A 16467-nucleotide genomic window follows, 5' to 3' on the forward strand; every position below is an offset into this window, starting at 1 on the left:
TAAAGTGGAGTTTTTATTTTAATATTTACATTATTGCTGTGATTTTTCAATTTTCACATTCAATGGTAAAAGTGTCATACAAGATCAGTTACTTTAGAAATTAAGATGTACATTCACTTGCAAAAAGGCACATTAGGAATACATGCCTTTTAAGTGCAAAACCACATGATGGATTCACCTCATTGGTATAGCATTTAACAAGGATGCTTAAAGCGATTAATTTGATAATCCCTGTCTAACCATAATTCAATTTTTTAACCTCCCAGAGAAGCACCACTGTATTATTTGCACAGATAAACAATAAGTTATATTGAAGGACTGCATAGTTAGTAAGGTAAACAATAATATAATGCAAAATGCTTACAGTACAATAGAACAGCTAGTTCTTAATATACGTTTTCTAGAATAGGACATACTTTCAAAGAACATATATCTTCAGAAAGTGCTATTGCTGTCAGATTGCTCTGAGACTATACGCTTCGTAAGTGTTGCAGGAAGGACTAAATTGCATCTTTACCTTCTGGACAAATGTTCTGTGTATCTTGAAAAGCACTTGTCAAGGCCCTGGTGTAATATTCAGTCAGGAGCTACAATCTGATTTGCATAAAGAGATTGATCTGAGAGGCCGTACTCTCCCTCAGCTTGGCATTGTCCTCTGAACCTAAAGCCACTCCTGGTAATCGCGTAGAGCCGTTTTCTCCAAGGATGCACGGCAAGCTTAGGAACACCTTGGAACCAATTCCACCCCATCCCTGAATAAAGGAAATGCACAAATATTGGAGACATGATTTTAATGGCCTTCAATTTTAATGTTGTACTGGCACAGTGTGTTTAGATCTTCATATTTCAGTGGCTACTGTATGTATACCATAACAGGGTTTCAGGATTCCCAAAATACAATGCACATTTGGTTTTGAAAATCTACACAAACAATATTTAAATCATAACATTGACTTGCACATCAACGTTCGTTCTAGGAGCCTAAAATTTAAGTTACAAAGTAAATATTCTACAGGGTAAGTAACATACCTCTGCCAGTGTTGTGACAGAGTGTATTTTCTTTTGGTCTGTTATGATACTGTGAGTGATGTCAGCAATGGACAACCCAACTGACCATGACCTCTGACCTTTACCCTTCAGCATCTCTAATGCCCTGTGAACATATCGCAAACAACAAAGCTCACACATCATTACACAATCACAACAGTGATCCTTTAATTACTTACATCCACAAAAACCATATTCTGATCTAAAAGATGTATATGATAATAATCTCATTAAAATGTGTAATCAAAACAAAAGTACTTGGAAAAATAGCTGGCCTGTGATTACTTTAATCCATACCTGTCCATCAAAGGTTTGGTAGAGTTGGACACTGGGGTTAATGCCTGTAGCTGGTCAGTCCCTGGTCCCAGATTACCCCACACTGCCACTGATGCACCATCAGAGAGAACAATCATATTCATCATTTAAAATCATAACTTTCTTCCCCAACTCAAGGACATTATGCAACAATTGTATGGGTGACATTTTGGTTATAGCAAGCAGAAAGACTTCTGGCCAACAAGACACAAAGCTAAGTGGCCATTACATCTTATGTGCAGAGGTAGGCAGATATATCGGTTTTATCAATTAAGTGGTGCCGATAGTTGCTTCTGGAACTATCGGTTATTGGCAAAAATCTATGATGATAGTTTCAGAGTTTTTAGTTAGAACAGCTTAGCTCTACAGTACAACAGAGGTGAAATAAAAGCAATCATAAATACTTCATAGGTATTTGCTGTATCTAAGTCTTACATCTTTGACAATATTTATCCATATTTTTTTTCCTCACTTCAATTCGTATTTAGTTAGCTTGATTAGATAAATCTAAATTGAAGGGAGAGGATGCACAGAGCAACCTGACTATATAGAAACTTACCCCATCAGCACATAATTCAAGTCTCCAACTTAACATCTTGTGAATAAAAATTCCTTATTAAACCTCATTTGGTGATTGATACGTGTATATATATATATTATATATATACACACACACACACACACACACACACACACATACATACACCGATTAGCCACAACATTAAAAACACCTGCCTAATATTGTGTAGGTCCCCCTTGTGCCACCAAAACACCACCAACCCCCATCTCAGAATAGCATTTTGATATGCTATTCTTCTCACCACAATTGTACAGAGCAGTTATCTGAGTTACTGTAGACTTTTTCGAACCAGTCTGGCCATTCTCTGTTGACCGCTCTCATCAAAAAGGCATTTCTGTCCACAGAACTGCCCCTCACTGGATGTTTTTGGCACCATTCTGAGTAAATTCTAGAGACTGTTGTGTGTGAAAATTCCAGGAGATCAGCAGTTACAGAAATACTCAAACCAGCCCGTCTGGGACCAAAAATCATGCCACGGTCCAAATCACTGAGATCAAATTTTTTCCCCATTCTGATGGTTGATGTGAACATTAACTGAACCTCCTGACCCGTATTTGCTTGATTTTATGCACTGCACTGCAGCCACACGATTGGCTGATTAGATAATCGCATGGATGATTGCTGGTGCCAGACACACTGGTTTGAGTATTTCAAGGAGCAAAATACTTTTTGACCCCTCTCCAAATATAGCGCTTATGGTTGTGACCATAAAGCTCTATTTTGGTCTCGTCACTCCAAATTACAGCTATGAGGCGTGTCAAGGTGTTGTCGGGCATATTGTAACCAAGCTTTTTTGTGGCATTGGCTTCTTTCTGGCAACTCGACCATGCAGCTCATTTTTGTTCAAGTATCGTCGTATTGTGCTCCTTGAAACAACCACACCGTCTTTTTCCAGAGCAGCCTGTATTTCTCCTGAGGTTACCTGTGGGTTTTTCTTTGTATCCCAAACAATTCTTCTTGCAGTTGTGGCTGAAAACTTTCTTGGTCTACCTGACCTTGGCTTGGTATCAAGAGATCCCCGAATTTTCCACTTCTTAATAAATGATTGAACAGTACTGACTGTCATTTTCAAGGCTTTGGATATCTTTTTAAATCCTTTTCCATCTTTATAAAGTTCCATTACCTTGTTACGCAGGTCTTTTGACAGTTCTTTTCTGCTCCCCATGGCTCAGTATCTAGCCTGCTCAGTGCATCCACGTGAGAGCTAACAAACTCATTGACTATTTATACACAGACACTAATTGCAATTTAAAAAGCCACAGGTGTGGGAAATTAACCTTTAATTGCCATTTAAACCTGTGTGTGTCACCTTGTGTGTCTGTAACAAGGCCAAACATTCAAGGGTATGTAAACTTTTGATCAGGGCCATTTGGGTGATTTCTGTAACCATTATGATTTAAAAAGGAGCCAAACAACTATGTGTTAATAAATGGCTTCATATGATCACTATCCTTAAATAAAATAGTTTTTTTTTGCATGATCAGTCATATTTTCAAAATCAATGCCAAAATTTCACAATTTCTGCCAGGGTATGCAAACTTTTGAGCACAACTGATTATATATATGTATATATATATACACACACACACACACACACACAAAACTTGATTATATAAGCTATAAAAAGCTTAATTTGGTAAACAGCCAACTTAGCCAACAGACTCAGTCATTTCACCTGTGTATTTCGTGCACACTATGCACCAAATCTTCATTTTTGTTTTTCAGGTTATTATTGGGATTTTGGTTACGCAATTAACAGAATCTGAGATTTGATTAATTTTGGACTCTTGCAGCCTTTATATCTGTGGCTGTCATTGTAAGGAAAGACTAAGATTTTTTTTTTAGCATTCTATAAATCGATTTTAAAAAACTATCGGCCGATTAATTGGTTATCAGCAGGGGTTAAATTGGGATTCTGGAGGTGAGGGAACCATAAAAGTGGGTGATGTCCCACTGTATATTTGCTAGAAAATATATATATATATATATATATATATTTTTTTTTTTTTTTTTTTTTTTTTTTTTTCCAAAGGAAAATATCCACACACAAACTAAAAATAAATGCTAAATCAACAAAAATGGAGTACACATATAGTGTATATACAAATAACAGTGAAACCTTTTACAGTGTGTTGGTCGAGGGGTCTTTTGATCTCAAGTTGTATGATATACAGTAGAATTTATCTGTGTTGATGTTGATTTTGATGCGAGTGTTTCAGGATTCAAAACCCCTTTGTGTATACATCTTTTTAACAAAACTAAGCAAAATCGCTACTGCATATCAGTAGATCTAAAAAAAAAAATGGGTGAGCAGTTGATTCCATATTACGCTATTTCTTTGAAACAGAGATTGGTCCATGGCGCGATACAGAAGCGGAACGCGCGTCTATATGCGGGGCGCGTTGTCTTGTGCCGCTCTCGTATATGTTGCCATACCAGTGTCTGCAACTGACTAGAACGAAGCACAATGAACTTAAAATATTTTTGAACAAGTGCACTTGCTAAATAGACGGAATGTGTCAAATGGATCAAACAAAAACTGCATCGGAGAATACAATAAATGAAATGGATTGACAAACAAGCATTTTTTTCTTTTTGGAATCGAAGGTGCCTGAACGCCATTCCTTTTCCACCCCCAAAGTTATCGGAATCAGAAAAATCCACTATCGTTCAACCTCCACATGTCTGTGCATGAATTTTCAATAATTCATTGGTCTGGAGTCAAGTATTCAGATTATACCACAGTTACCATATGTGAATGTGTTTATTATAAGACATATGTCAGGTTTTCATTCCCTAAATTCTCCTGTTTGTAGAACTAAAATTATCTTGCTTAGTAACAGCCAAGCCACCATTCCTAGTTCGAAAGTGAGAATGAAAGAAGGAACGAGGCAAAGTGATATGTAACAGTAATGAGGTCAACAAACCTAAAACTACTTTGGCTCAAGCAGCAACAGAAAGTGATATTGCTGTGGTATTAATAATAGTTAGCAATTCAAGCACTGATCAAGCAAGGACATGCTTTTGCATGCATCTGCAATGACTTGCCACGCCAGACTGTTTTCTCAGAATCTCGCACAGGAGAGACACGTTTTTGGCCACCATTTTTAAAGGGGTCATGATATAAGGAATACAATTTTCCTTGATTTTTTTAACATATAATTTGTCATTAAACTACAAAAAAATACTTTAAGTTTCAGAACTCAAAACTTCCTCCTCAATGCAAAATGATAATTTTTTTAAACCAAGCTGCCAAAACGATTCGTTCCCTACTTCCTCAACATTGTGATGTCACACTGTGGTAGACATTTGCATCTGACCACCTCCACAACAACACATCAACACTTACTTTACTAATCACTTCTGTAGCCTCACCCAGAGCAGTGAACAGTAAAATGGCAATGAGAGAGAGCAGGTCAGTCAAGAGCAGAAAGCCAATCAGAACAGTGGGCGTTTATTGTCAATTGTCAACAGAGGGTCAGAATGAGGGTAAAAAATGATCATGTTTTACAAATATATGACTATTTTTTTTTTGTTTTGTTTTTTGCATTGCGTCTACATTTTTTAGCACGAGAAAACATTCTGTCTGAATGGCCCCTTAAAAGAACTTCTGAACCGTATCAAGACACCTGCATACTTTTCCATTCGTTGCGCTGCATTTAGCTTTTCTTTTTTTTTTTAACACTAGAACTTGTTCAATCCACTCACCCTTGTTTTCTGAGAGTTCTCCTATGACCCATGCCTTTTTGCCCGTGTTATTGGCCACCAGTGAAATGTTGATGATGTGAGACAGTCTCTCGGAGTCCAGATTACAGCCCACACCAATTACTTGTGTGGGCAGCAGATGACTCTGTCTCCAGGCAACATGTGTCATAATGTCCACTGAGAACGGAAAGGTCAGAGGTCACACACATGGTCTGCCAACAAGAAAGGCAAGACATTGCTGACTGATAAATGAGTCAGTTATCTCCTTAGAACTAGATTGTTCACCTCACTGAATCTCGTGACCAAACATTGTGAAGTCATGTGAAGTTGCAAGAACCAATGACACTTGATGTTATTGACGTAGCCAGCATATTTTTATTTCAACGTTTTAATAATGATTTGATTTGAGAGTGAATAACAACTGCTGGAATATATGGAATAGTTTTCAGAATTTACTAACCCGGTTGAGAGGCGATGAGCAGCACAGCTTTTGGACTCAGCTGGGCAAGATGAGGGATAATCCTTCGGTACATGTCCACGTTAGTCTGAACTACACTTGCATACGACTGCTCATCACTCCAGGCGTTTGCTGTGATGACCACCACCTTAGAACCCGCAGAAGCCGACAGGTCTTGAAAAAGGAGAGGAAACACACAAGCTTGTTAGAGAGTTATGTGTGAGAAAGTAACTTTCCTGGCAAAGCTGAACTACAAGTATGTAAAGGCATTGTGGTAATGTCTGTTATCTGATGTTAATTGATGTAGTAGTTTGAGCAATGGATATAGTCAGTGTTTGGTAGATTATTTCTGAAATATAATCGTGTACTGATTACAAATGATGTATCTGAAATTGTAATTAGTAACAATCTTTTAGATTACATTTAGAAGGTAATCTAATCTGGTTACTTTTTGCAAGTTTTGATGAAAATGCAATTATTATAATTTTTTTTTTCCTTTTCTCCCAATTTGGAATGCCCAATTCCCACTACTTAGTAGGTTCTTGTGGTGGTGCGGTTACTCACCTCAATCCGGGTGGTGGAGGACAAGTCTCAGTTGCCTCCGCTTCTGAGACCGTCAATCCACGCATTTTATCACTTGGCTCGTTGTGCATGACACCGTGGAGACTCCCAGCATGTGGAGGCTCATGCTACTCTCCGCGATCCACACACAACTTACCACGCACCCCATTGAGAGTCAGAACCACTAATGGAGACCACGAGGAGGTTACCCCATGTGACTCTACCCTCCCTAGCAACCGGGTCAATTTGGTTGCTTAAGAGACCTGGCTGGAGTCACTCAGCATTCCCTGGATTCAAACTCGGGACTCCAGGGGTGGTAGTCAGCATCAATACTCGCTGAGCTACTCAGGCCCCCATGAAAATGCAACTTTAAGTGTATTGAGTAACATTAGTAAACATTAAATCAAACAAGTTGCTACCTGTCAGTGCCTGAGTGAATGTAATCATATGTTATCCTGTAATCCAAAAAAGTAACTGTAATCTGATCATGCACATTTAAAAATGCATTATAATCTAATTATAAATACCTGATTTTTGTTCATGTGTTTATGATTACATAACACAAATTACATGTAGTCCATTACTACCCAACACTGGTAATGGAACGCAATAGTGCCTGCCCATTTTTTTTAGCTGCATTGGTGCCGGAAGTATTTCTTCCATAGTGATTTTATAAAATCCTCCATAAAAAAAGTTCTACACCATGAACCAAACATTGATCCATGAAGCCATGAATCACAACATTACAAACTTTCATTTCCAGCAAAAATGTATTTGAAAATCGGACAAAAATTCTAAAGGTACAAGACATCTTTCATGAGAAAATGCACTACAATCCAACGATGCATTGCGAATGACATAATCTAATTAAAAACTATTCATTTAAAGTTGATTAGAAGTATATAAACAATATATTGTAATGATATTGCAAAATATTCAGATATTTACTAATACATAAGTAGTTTGAGAGTGTAGGGAGACAGAGTTGATTGCATCATTCACAGCGCGTCATGGAAGTGAGTGAGTGCTGCAGAGCTCTTTTGGCGCACATTGTTTGCCACAATTCTCCAATTGGTGGATTGTTACTCTTCAGGATTCACTGGCAGTGTAGTTCTTCACAAGAAATTATACAATTAAACACAGATTTTAGAAAATGAAGCCTAATCCCTTGATGAACAACCCCAAAGATCATGGTAGGTCTGTCTTTAAAGGTTTATAAATTGTTGTTAAAAAAGACAATGAATGGGATTTTTACTTCTAGAACCGGACTGTTGTGTCTTTGGAAGCACTACAAATTATGGAGGGATGAAATTATGAATATCATTTGAGGAATACTGATCATTGATAACAAAAAAGCACCTTTTGAAACCTCAACCTTTGGCAAATTGAAAATCTCCAGATCCATTGTGCCGCCTTTGGTTGAACTCTCTGGGATGTCAATCAAAACCAGTTTGTCAACACAGCTCTAAGAGAGGAGATTATGACATAAGAGCTGAGTCATAAAAGCATAATTACCTACTCACAAGCTATTTCTGTTATCCTGCAAACAAATCAACAATAATGTAGTTACTTTTGCCATAATACTCAACACGGCAGCTATTCCCAAATCTCCCCCTCCAATCACAGAAACTTTAACTGCTTGATCAGGCCGATTTCCACCTATAAGAGCAATTTGAAAATCAAACAGCAATTTTAAATTCACAAAAGGGGTAATGAACTTAAATGTAACAAAAGGAAGTGTCACAAAAGGCTTGTCAAACCTTCATTCACTTTGAGATTAGACACATAGGCCAGTAGATCGTTGGGGCTTTCGCCATATCCGGATGATTTGGTGCCCAGTGGAGGTTCCTCTTCAAATCTAGCAATCATCTCTGCTAGAAGACTGTTGACTGTTGACTTGGGCTGTAGCAGTGATGTTACAACATTTGCACATAAAAAGGTATTTTAGTCAATTTTGTAATGTTAGTGTGCAACACTATCTTGGTTTCAGAAGAATTTTTCCCATTCATTTTTTCCATCGGGATTTCGTAAAGTACTTCATAAAAAAATTCTAAGCGATGAACCAAACCAATCAGCTCTGAGGTGAATCACAACATTACAAACTTTGATTTGAAGCAAAAAAGAAATTTGAAAATTGGACAAAAAGATAAAGGTAAAAGACTGTGATCTTAACGGCTTTAATCAGCAAACGAACTACAATCCCATGAACCTTTGCGAATGAAGTAATTTAATCATACTTTAAGGCAAAATGTTAAACTATTGATTTCAAGTTGTTGATTATAAACATAGAAACAATATATTAAGTTTATTGCAAAATATTCATTTATTTGCAAATACAGAAGTAGCTTGAGAGCGTAAGGACTGACCTGACTGTGTCATTCGCAGTGCATCATGACAGTGGGCGACCACTGCAGAGCTATTTTGGTGCGCTTTGTTGTCAGTGATTCTCTGATTGGTGGAGCTCTCTTCATGACAGAGTCCGAAATTAACACCCGCCAAATGCGGGTAAATTTTCTGTTTGGCCAGTGAATTTCACAGCATCACAGGCCACTCTGGTGGGTGGTTTTTGCTTTCTATCAGTTTATGTCAGCTTGTAAAATAAATTTAAGCACGTTCTAGTTTTGTCCTCAAGGGGGCTCTGTAGGCCTACAGTACAGTCAGTTACACAGGTGTTTACATAGAATGGCTCTTATTAGCTTGTAGTGTCACTGCTCATCATTAGTCTCAAACTCTGTGTGTCCACTGGCGCGTGGTGAGCGAAGGTGAATTCAGTGCTTTAAATCCAGACTTCAAATGATGATTGCATGCATTCTTTGCAGCAATTCTGTAGCTGGGTAAGCAAACGTTTAATAAATCAATACTATTTGTATACTTTTTGAATTTTAAAATGAAGTTGGCATTTTTCTAACTGTAATCAAGCATATTTAAGATGACATCATTGATTGTGTACTGAAAGATAATAACAGAAAACACCAGTGGGCACGTACCATTAGAAGTACATCTCAATGCAATATGAAAGTAGTGTACAGGAGCATTACTGCCATCGGGATAAAGGGAAGACCACCCTTGGATTTACAGAGGATGTGCGAGTATGTTTTAATTACCCACCACCACACACACAAATTATCTGGTAATGATTTCATTATAATAAAACCGAATGATTTTCATGACGTTCAGTTTCCTTAACGGTTCTTGAATGTGCATTATTCCGGTGATGCGTACAGAAAACCGAACTAAAATACTCAGACAGTTTTTCCTGTATTTTTAAGCACCACAGCAACACTGCTACTGAATCTACAGCACGAGACGAGACATAAAGCACTACCAGTAGACCGATTCCAAAATAAATTATTCTTGAGCCGAGGGAATGGCATCCTTTACTCGTAGCTACGACTTTGTATGTTGTGTCATGGACACAAATATTTTTTTGAGGGAACGAGATCATTTTCTTGTGGCCACGAGAAAAGGATCTCGTTCCCTCAACAAAATATTTTGTGACCATGACTTTTTTATGTTGATGTAAAGGGCTAAAAAGACCTTTCTGACTGCATCAAGGACAAACAGCAAAAATTATTCATGAAATAATATTTTATTTTGAATTAGCAATGACATAAAAAGATATAGTGCGATCGATGGCGTTAAGACATTACATTATACTATAAGTGAAAGTCATCTAAAACACATTCTGAAATTGAATGGGCTTTGCAGCCGAAATGTATCTTTATGTTTGAATGAAACTGTCGGATTTATCATTGATCAGTTAAACAGTCCCGGACGCCTCCATGGATGCACACAAAATGTTTGGAAAATGGTATAAAGCGAGGATGCCGTTCCCACAACATACAAAGTCATGGCCACGAGAACAGGGTGTCGTTCCCTCTACATAATATCTAGTGGTCACAACATATTGTCACGTCCCCACAACAAAACTAAGTGAACCGAACCTGTCTCTTCCTGGGCACCATATGAGATAAAGTTATCTTACGTGATCCCAGTTATGCAGGCTCGGCAGGTGTATTCTACCCTTTGAGTCGACATGTTTACCCTCCCGTATCACCATGCTGGAAGTGGGTCGCAGGAAACAGATGGGCGGCGTGAAGGGAAAGGAATCCAAGAGCCATAGAAGGATGGGCAGTTTATATGAGTGCCCTGTAAATACATTATCATCAACATAAACACACTAGAGCTAAAAACATAAAGAGGGGCCAGTGTTTCCCATAGGATTTTGTGAAACTATGGTGGGTGGACCACGGACCCTCTAGGGGGGTCTGGGGGCATGCTTCCCCAGAAGAAAATTTTGTACATTTTAAAGTTACACTACGGTTCAAAAGTTTGGGGTCACTTGACTGAAATGTTTCTCATGATCTTAAAAATCTTTTGATCTGAAGGCGTATGCCTTAAATGTTTGAAATTAGTTTTGTAGACAAAAATATAATTGTGCCACCATATTAATTTATTTTATTCAAAACTAAAATTTTATTTAAAAAAAGTTTTTGAAATGGATGACTTTGACCGAATAATAAAGAAAAGCAGCCAATAAGTGCCCAACATAGATGGGAACTCCTTTAATACTGTTTAAAAATCATCCCAGGGTGATACCTCAAGAAGTTGGTTGAGAAAATGTCAAGAGTACATGTCTGCAAATTCTAGGCAAAGGGTGACTACTTTGAAGATGCTAAAATATAACACAGTTTTGATTTATTTTGGATTTTGTTTAGTCACAACATAATTCCCATAGTTCCATTTATGTTATTCCATAGTTTTGATGACTTTACTATTAATATAAAATAAAGAATAAAGAATGAGTAAGTGACCCTAAACTTTTGAACGGTAGTGTAAATGCCTCAATCTGCTGCACTTTGAGAGCAAAATTAAGAGGCTAGATCTATGAAGAACTTTGTGCTCTTGTTAACAATTTTGTGCTCTAGTAGTAATTTAATCATAAACACATTGGTTGTATAGATATGAATGGTGATCACACGGAAAAAAAGTCACAACCAAAAAGCATGGTAAACGAGACGGAGTTTAACGCAGTTCACAAATGGTCAAAACACAAAATCGACTAGAGCATACATTTGAGCAAGGGCTCGACATTAAGCATTGTCATGTGCTTGTCCTCCGGACGAGTAAATTGGTCATTCACTTGTCCGAGTAAAAAAAGTTACTTGTCCGGAAAGAAAAAAGGACATTTAAGTTACATGCTCAAGTAACATGTTAAAGATCATGTTGTATATTTTTCTAAAATTATGACCGATGCCCAACCTAATCGTGTACCTTCAGCGCAATTATCAGCAACAGAAATGTAAACTGTACTGGGTAGGGGAGGAGGTTATTGTATATGATAATTATTTTATGTTATGTATGGTAATCAAATGAAATGAGATCTAATTTTTATCATGTTATTGCAGCAAGATCTACCATACACAATAAAGGATATACATTATCACAATACCAAAATTTCAGTAGTCTCTAGTGAAATTTGATGATTCTCAATACCAGCTTCAATACCACAACAAATAATAACACTAACTAATTTAATTATGGAAGAATGGTTTCAAGTTCTTAAGTATTTATTCAAGACTGTAAACAGTCAGAAATAAAATAACAATAAAAAATAGCAATGAATAGAAATAGATTCAAAATAATAGAACAAAAAACACAAATTAAGAAAATTCAGTGCTTTTTTTAACAGCAGTAGGCTATCAAGTATTCAAGTAAACATTCAGAATGAAATGCAACATAAAACTACTACAGGACTTCACTGTATGATTATAATACATTAATACTTTTTAAAGCTACTAAAGTTACTCAGTCAAGAGCAGTGAGTGTTTCTCATTTTCTTGTTCTGGTTGTTTGATTATTATAATGACACTAGACAGCAGCAGGTCTGTTAGCTTACATTTATACTCACAAGTCCAACATTTTAATACAAATCTGCTTTTTTCTCTGCTGTTTACGTTCACTTTAGACATCACTCTGTGTTTACATGAATACCTCACCAAAACGGGCATTTTGGCAACAATCTAGGTAATTAATGGGAAACACTGGGGGCCTTTTCCAACTATTTTATGACTGTCAGATTCCTTTATTTTCATAGAGTCTCACCTTGGTATGCGACTGGGATGTTTCCAACCAGTTTGAGCAAATCTTTCTGTGAACTGTCACTAAATGCTGTAAAAGATGTTTGAGTAATGACTCAGCACAATGAACTGATCACAATTAAGACATATACAGTGATAGATAGATAGATAGATCAGTATGATAATAAATAAATATGCAAATTGAAATATAGATTTTATCTGTATTAGAATGACTCACTGTATGGTCCAGCTTTTATTTTCATATCAGGATGTATGCGAGACACTTTCTGTAGCTCTTCGATCGCAACATCATGAAATTTATACTAATAAAGAAGTCAAGTATCATGTTAAAGTAAATTAATGAACACATATATTAAGGTTGTGTATTGTACATGCAATTTCTGACACAATGACTGAACTCAAACAGGTTTAACCAGTGTCATTACTTATTACCATTATTATCATATTCATTATCACTCATTAATTATTAAAGAGTACCGGTGCACATGTGATCAAACGTCAGATACTAACCTTAGAGAGGACTCTCTTGACAGATTCCGCATTTAAGTCCATGCTTTGCGTTTAATAGAGGTCTGTCACCGGTAAGGTACTTGAATCTCAACCGGGAAATAAACTGAAACTTACCGCAAATACATTCCAGCTGATGTCTGCTGTCAGGTACGGCAAGCCTAAAGGAAGCTCCCAAAGTTGACGTCATAGCAAAATGGGCGGGGATTGGCAGTACGAAATTGTTTTTAATCAGATACGATGAATGTAAATGGTATTTTCAATTCGATGTCTATTAAAGTTTGTTAGTATTATTATTATTTAGGTTTAAATTATTGTTAAGACGTGACGCAGCTGTTCTCAGCGCTAATCATGATGGGCCAATCACAATCGTCTGCGATTACACAATGAGCATTTAATCTTTTTATAGGGACTGGCGGGGAGAATTTACATTTGTTGTTGATATACTAAGATATTTTAACGATTATTCTTTGATGTGTAAAGGTTTGAGTACGGCTCAATTGAGAATTCATGTGATAAGTGTTACTTTTCTCAGCGTTGATCAGTATGGCCATATCCGAGTCGCTTGCGATTACACAATGAGTTATTTAAAATAAAAAATTATAGAGCTAGCAGGGACGAGTTTACATTTGGCGTTGACATATTTATAGATTAAAAACTATAATAAATTTTAGTTTACGAATGTCTACAACCTAGCTAACCAAATGACGTGGCCATTACGTAACTGCAACGTAATTTGATGACCAAACTTTTGTTGTGGCAATGTAACTGTTGTGACAACCGGAAAAGTGAAATTCCTGGATTCGTTACCGCAACGTAACTTTGTAACGATGCCAGTCCGTCATGACGACGTTGTGGCAACGTCGTGGAACAAAAGTTGTTTGTTGTTTTGCTTTTAATGATTATTCTATGGCAGACATGCAGTATTCTAACCTAATGTATGACCTCGTTTGCCCAACATTAATATAAAGGCTATTTAAACAGTTGTGCGTATGAATAACAAACGAACTCAAAAGTTAATTTACTTCATTTATTTTAACAAAGAACAGAGACAAAAGGCAACAAAAAAAATTGAAACCTATTGCCACAGAATTGCAACGAAATTACAAGCCTGAATGACTTTTGTGGTCATGTTAAAATCTGTTAGCGGACATTTCAGGTGATTAAAGCTGCCAGATGCAAAAATATGAACAGAACTTCAGCTAGAAGGTAATAATTTTACTTATACTACGGGTCAGTTGAATGCTTGATTCTGATTGGTTCACGGACGTTCTAAGGTTCCAAGTTATTTTTTCAGCAAACACCCTATGTAGTTGTTCCAGGTCTTGACCGCATAACAGTTCCATATCACTTCACCAAATTATTTCAGTTATTTTAAAGAGCCCTACAAGCTACCACAACAAAATAACCATATAAACAAAGACATTGGTTAAGTACACAGGATAAGAATGACAAACAATTTCTATAATATCCTAAATTTATTTCAAATGAAAAGCATCCTTGGGCTCCCTCTCTTTCACTCACTCACTCACTCTCTTTCGCTCACTCACTCACTCACTCACACACACAGCAAAATAACCATATAGCCTAAACAAAGACATTGGTAAAGTAAATCGGTTAAAAATGTCAAACAATGTCTACAATATCCTACATTTATTTCAATTTCAGTTGAAAAGCTCCCTTGTCTCCCCCACACTTACACACGCTCACACACATACATACGCACGCATGTTCCCGGACTTTGCAAGTTCGATAAGAGAGAAACGCGAACGGTTCAAGGAATGTAAGAAACTTTTACATAATCTAAAGATCACTTTTGCTCTGATGTTTCCGGCCAAACTGAGAATAGAAACTAAGGACGGTCACAAAGTATTTACATGTCCCAATCAGGCAATGTCTTTTATTGAATCAATGGGTGAGCAAACCATTGGGTGTTTCTCATGTGAGTGGGTTGACTCGCTGTACTCTGGCTTTTGAAGAAGCTGGGCGTCATTTTGGTTTCTTTTTGCTTTTTGCGTTGGCTCCGCAGAGCGGCTGGAGTTTGTTTTGTGAATAACACTTTTCCTTAAAAAAACTTTTGCATTGACAAAAGATTACTTTTGCAGTGAAATTCCCAGCCAGTTTGAGAGTGGACACTACGGATGACCGCAAAATATCTACATGCTCACACAAAGGATGCCTTTTATAAAGTTGATGGATTGTGTAAGTCATGGTATATACTTTTATGTGGCCTCTGAGTGAATTGACTCAACCATCCGGGGAACCGGGATGCCGGTTTTGTTTCTTTTTGTATTGGTTCCGCCTAGCGGCTGGAGCTTGTTCTATTGAATAACACTCCTTTGGAACAGCTGTGGATTAATCTGTTCGTTCTTCGTGCTTATTCCTCCTGCTGGCTGGAGTTTGTTTTGTTGAGTATTTTTACAGGATATTGGAATGATTACGTCATCCGCTTAACTCATAACAGTCGGCTCACTGAACATTCGTTTGTCTGTCCGAGGAATCTGAACAGTTTTATATCAGCTGGAATTTGTTTTGTGGAAGATCACACCTTTGAGACAGTTATGTGAATTAATCTACACGTTCTTTGTGTTCATTCTTCCTATTGGCTGGGGTTTATTTTACAAAGTATTTTCTGTTATGTAATTTTGCCTCACAAATTTGTGAGGAACAATTGAGCAATCCGATGGCAAAGTTGTCATGGGGGCTCATGGGCGTTCATGGACCTTTTGAGTATAGAGGGATTGTCGCCGGTTGGCGCTTTCGTGCACGGGGTTAATGCGCACGTTTTTCTTTTTTCTGTTTGTTTTGTTTGGGGGGAAGTTCGGGGTTTGATTGTTTCACTAATGGGGAATGTGGTCTGTATAATTTTGTATTTGACACACAATTTATTTTTTCTACTATATCAAAATGTCAAATGTTAATATGAGTGTACTATCTCTCTCCACATGGAATGTAAATGGGTTGGGGCACCCCATCAAAAGAAGGAAGGTTATTACTTTTCTTAAACGTAAGAAATATGATATAGTGTTTCTTCAAGAAACACATCTCTCCCTGCAGGAAGCTGAAAAATTTGGGAAGATATAGGGTGGACATGTTTTTTTTTTAGTGCTGGCTCAAATAAGAGCAAGGGAGTCATTATATTGATTAATAAACATCTACAATTCAAATGTCTCAAACAGACTAAAGATAAATTA

At 37.1% G+C, this 16467-nt stretch overlaps 1 protein-coding gene across 1 annotated transcript; it reads right to left on the bottom strand.

Annotated features, from left to right (window-relative positions):
- Positions 1-107: 107 nt before the first annotated feature.
- Positions 108-13423, bottom strand: LOC127437843 (ubiquitin-conjugating enzyme E2 variant 3). The gene is made up of 12 exons (XM_051693060.1): positions 13277-13423; positions 12984-13068; positions 12771-12836; positions 10651-10814; positions 8426-8567; positions 8236-8324; positions 8025-8130; positions 6108-6278; positions 5651-5824; positions 1345-1432; positions 1030-1153; positions 108-752 (listed from the first exon to the last, which is right to left on the bottom strand). The coding sequence occupies exons 1-12, from the start codon at positions 13316-13318 to the stop codon at positions 588-590; spliced, it is 1416 nt and encodes a 471-aa protein (XP_051549020.1). The 5' UTR covers positions 13319-13423; the 3' UTR covers positions 108-587.
- Positions 13424-16467: the final 3044 nt, after the last annotated feature.

The sequence above is a fragment of the Myxocyprinus asiaticus genome, chromosome 48, assembly GCF_019703515.2.
Source record: "Myxocyprinus asiaticus isolate MX2 ecotype Aquarium Trade chromosome 48, UBuf_Myxa_2, whole genome shotgun sequence".
NCBI lineage: Eukaryota > Metazoa > Chordata > Actinopteri > Cypriniformes > Catostomidae > Myxocyprinus > Myxocyprinus asiaticus.